This window comes from Sodiomyces alkalinus, assembly GCF_003711515.1.
Source record: "Sodiomyces alkalinus F11 unplaced genomic scaffold SODALscaffold_9, whole genome shotgun sequence".
NCBI classification, from domain to species: Eukaryota; Fungi; Ascomycota; class Sordariomycetes; order Glomerellales; family Plectosphaerellaceae; genus Sodiomyces; species Sodiomyces alkalinus.
In genome coordinates this window covers 331,644-333,879 of record NW_021167087.1, presented here as the reverse complement: position 1 = coordinate 333,879, position 2,236 = coordinate 331,644, and the positions used below count along the sequence as shown (strand labels likewise).

Genomic DNA, 2,236 nt, shown 5'->3' with positions numbered 1-2,236 from the left:
TGGGCGGTCGAGGTGACATATGTTCAATTTATATGTTTCAAAAGGGACTGACTCCCCGACATGTAAGTTTTGTCCCAGCGACATGTAAACCCACCCTTAAGTGGGGCCATTAAGATAAGATTACCGTACATAAGTATCCCACATAATTTGTATGTATAACCCGAGTAGAATTCTAGGTATACTCGTCCTATTATTATGCACGGAAGGTCGGCTGATTAAATTAACTATATCGTTAGTCGGCCTGTTTAATTAACGATACGTCGGTCGGCTCGTTCAATTATTAACGATATCGTCGGCTTGAAATATAATGAGTGTAGATCTTTAGGTACTCGGGCTGTACATACAGATTATATAGGTAGGATACTTTTGAAAGATACTGTTATCTTCATGGCTCCACTTAAAGGTGGGTTTACATGTCGCTGGGACAAAACTTACATGTCGGGGAGTCATTCCCTTTCAAAAAGAAGGAGAAAAAAAGACGGGCCTCTTATGAAGTAAGGTAATCATATCCCTTTTCGTCCTCTATATTTCACGCCAGGCCTCCGACTGGTGGTTTTCTGTGGCGCCCACATGTCGGTTTTAATCACCACCGCTAATAAGCCAGGAGAATTGAGCTTCGTAACGACACGGAGTACTTGGCCTCTGCAGAGATTCGACGAGGGAGAACGACGTCCGAGGGAATGAATGTGATCAAAATTGACTGGTGGATCAGGGCCCCGGGAGAGTCCGGGCTACGGTTCGTAGCGTGCTGTCAACCATGGTACCGGTGTTTTAGAATACCGATAGGAGCAGAACGACCATAGATATAACGGTGGCAGCAGTTCGTTCTCTGACGGTCATGCGCGGTTACATAGTTACACACAATTATCTCAATCAATTTTGATCCTATTTTGACCGTTCCGGTTACGCTGTATCTGACAAACTACACACTCACCTCAATCAATTTACCCTTCAATTTTGACCCTATTTTTTTTTACGGTTCCGGTTACACTGCATCTGACAGGCTATGGGCATCTGACAGTAACAAACACCCTCCTCGCCTTGGCACGGGTGGTCGCAATCTGGCGACCTTTCATTTGCGGTTTACAACTTTTTTCCTTTAGTTTTTATTTATTTATAAAAAAGGGGTGGTTGGCTTGGGCATGGCAGCGGGAGCACTGCAGCGTTGTACCGATGCAGGGCAAGGTTTGTCGGACTCCGGCTCGGGTGGGGTGGTTTTCATTGGACAGGGCATCATCACACTGTTCAGGTTTAGTGGACCTGGATTGAAAACCGGACTTGGATGCACGATTCGCTGGCAGAGAGCCACAGGCAGCTCGATCGGCGTACTGATAATCGCGTTCGTTCGTGTCGAGCTGGCTTGGGGTGGAATGTGTGTTTGGAAATGAAGACGTCAGACGCCTGTCCGTTTCTTTTAAGGGGATTCGTGTTCACTGCGCCGGTTATGCCTTTGCCCGAGCAGAGCCTGACAAACCCACAACCTTTTTTCCCGACCAGGACCACTAGACAGATGCCGAGTCGACGACTCTGTCGATGAATGATTGAAAAAACGGCCTGTCCACGGAATATGCGGAGGCCGTTTCCAAACAGTTGGCTCCAAGGTCAGCCGCCTGTTCTGTTGACCTTCCGACTGGCGGATTGGCTAAACGCCCCCTTTTTTCTCCCTCACGATAATAAAAGAAAGGAAGAAGGGAAAAGAAAAAAAATCCAAGGTCGCGTGGTGCCCCCTGGGAGCCGGCAACCACTGGCTGATACGAGCCTGCTAGGAGGGGTACAACTCGCGCCCGTGATCTCGTTAAACACGACAATCGACGCAGTCTCCGTTTCCCAAGGCGAGGGGTTGAGCATCAGGTTAGTCGACGATTGGGTGGAAAGGTGGTGGGCAGAGGGAAGGAAAGGAAAAAAGTAATATGTTGAGCAACGCCATGATTCAGGATCTCTTTGAGACATAGCAGTCGCAAATGAGGCAGGAAAGCCCGTTCGTTCATCCAGGTGCTCTTGCCCGCTTTTCCCACTCTCCAAGCCCCCATCCTCCACCCCAATAATAATAATATTGCCGGATGCTCGTGATACCCTACGTCTTGGTCTTCCCTGCATTCGTTCTTGGCCGAGAGGCTGTCGAGAAGAATTATTAAACCCATACCGGCATCTTTCCTTTGGGTCCCTTTGTTGCTCTCTCCCTTGTTTTCCCGATTCCCTTTGAATCGAAGTTCCTCTCCTTCAATATCCATTCCCG

The 2,236-nt window shown here is 48.3% G+C and overlaps 1 protein-coding gene across 1 annotated transcript; it reads right to left on the bottom strand.

Annotated features, from left to right (window-relative positions):
- Positions 1–409: 409 nt before the first annotated feature.
- On the bottom strand, positions 410–2,030 carry SODALDRAFT_361986 (hypothetical protein; the record flags this gene model as incomplete). Its single annotated transcript, XM_028614420.1, has 10 exons — positions 410–419; positions 534–557; positions 636–748; positions 863–922; positions 1,020–1,069; positions 1,172–1,359; positions 1,475–1,527; positions 1,589–1,630; positions 1,756–1,818; positions 1,923–2,030. 10 exons carry the CDS (start codon positions 2,028–2,030, stop codon positions 410–412), a joined length of 711 nt encoding a protein of 236 aa, XP_028464022.1.
- Positions 2,031–2,236: the final 206 nt, after the last annotated feature.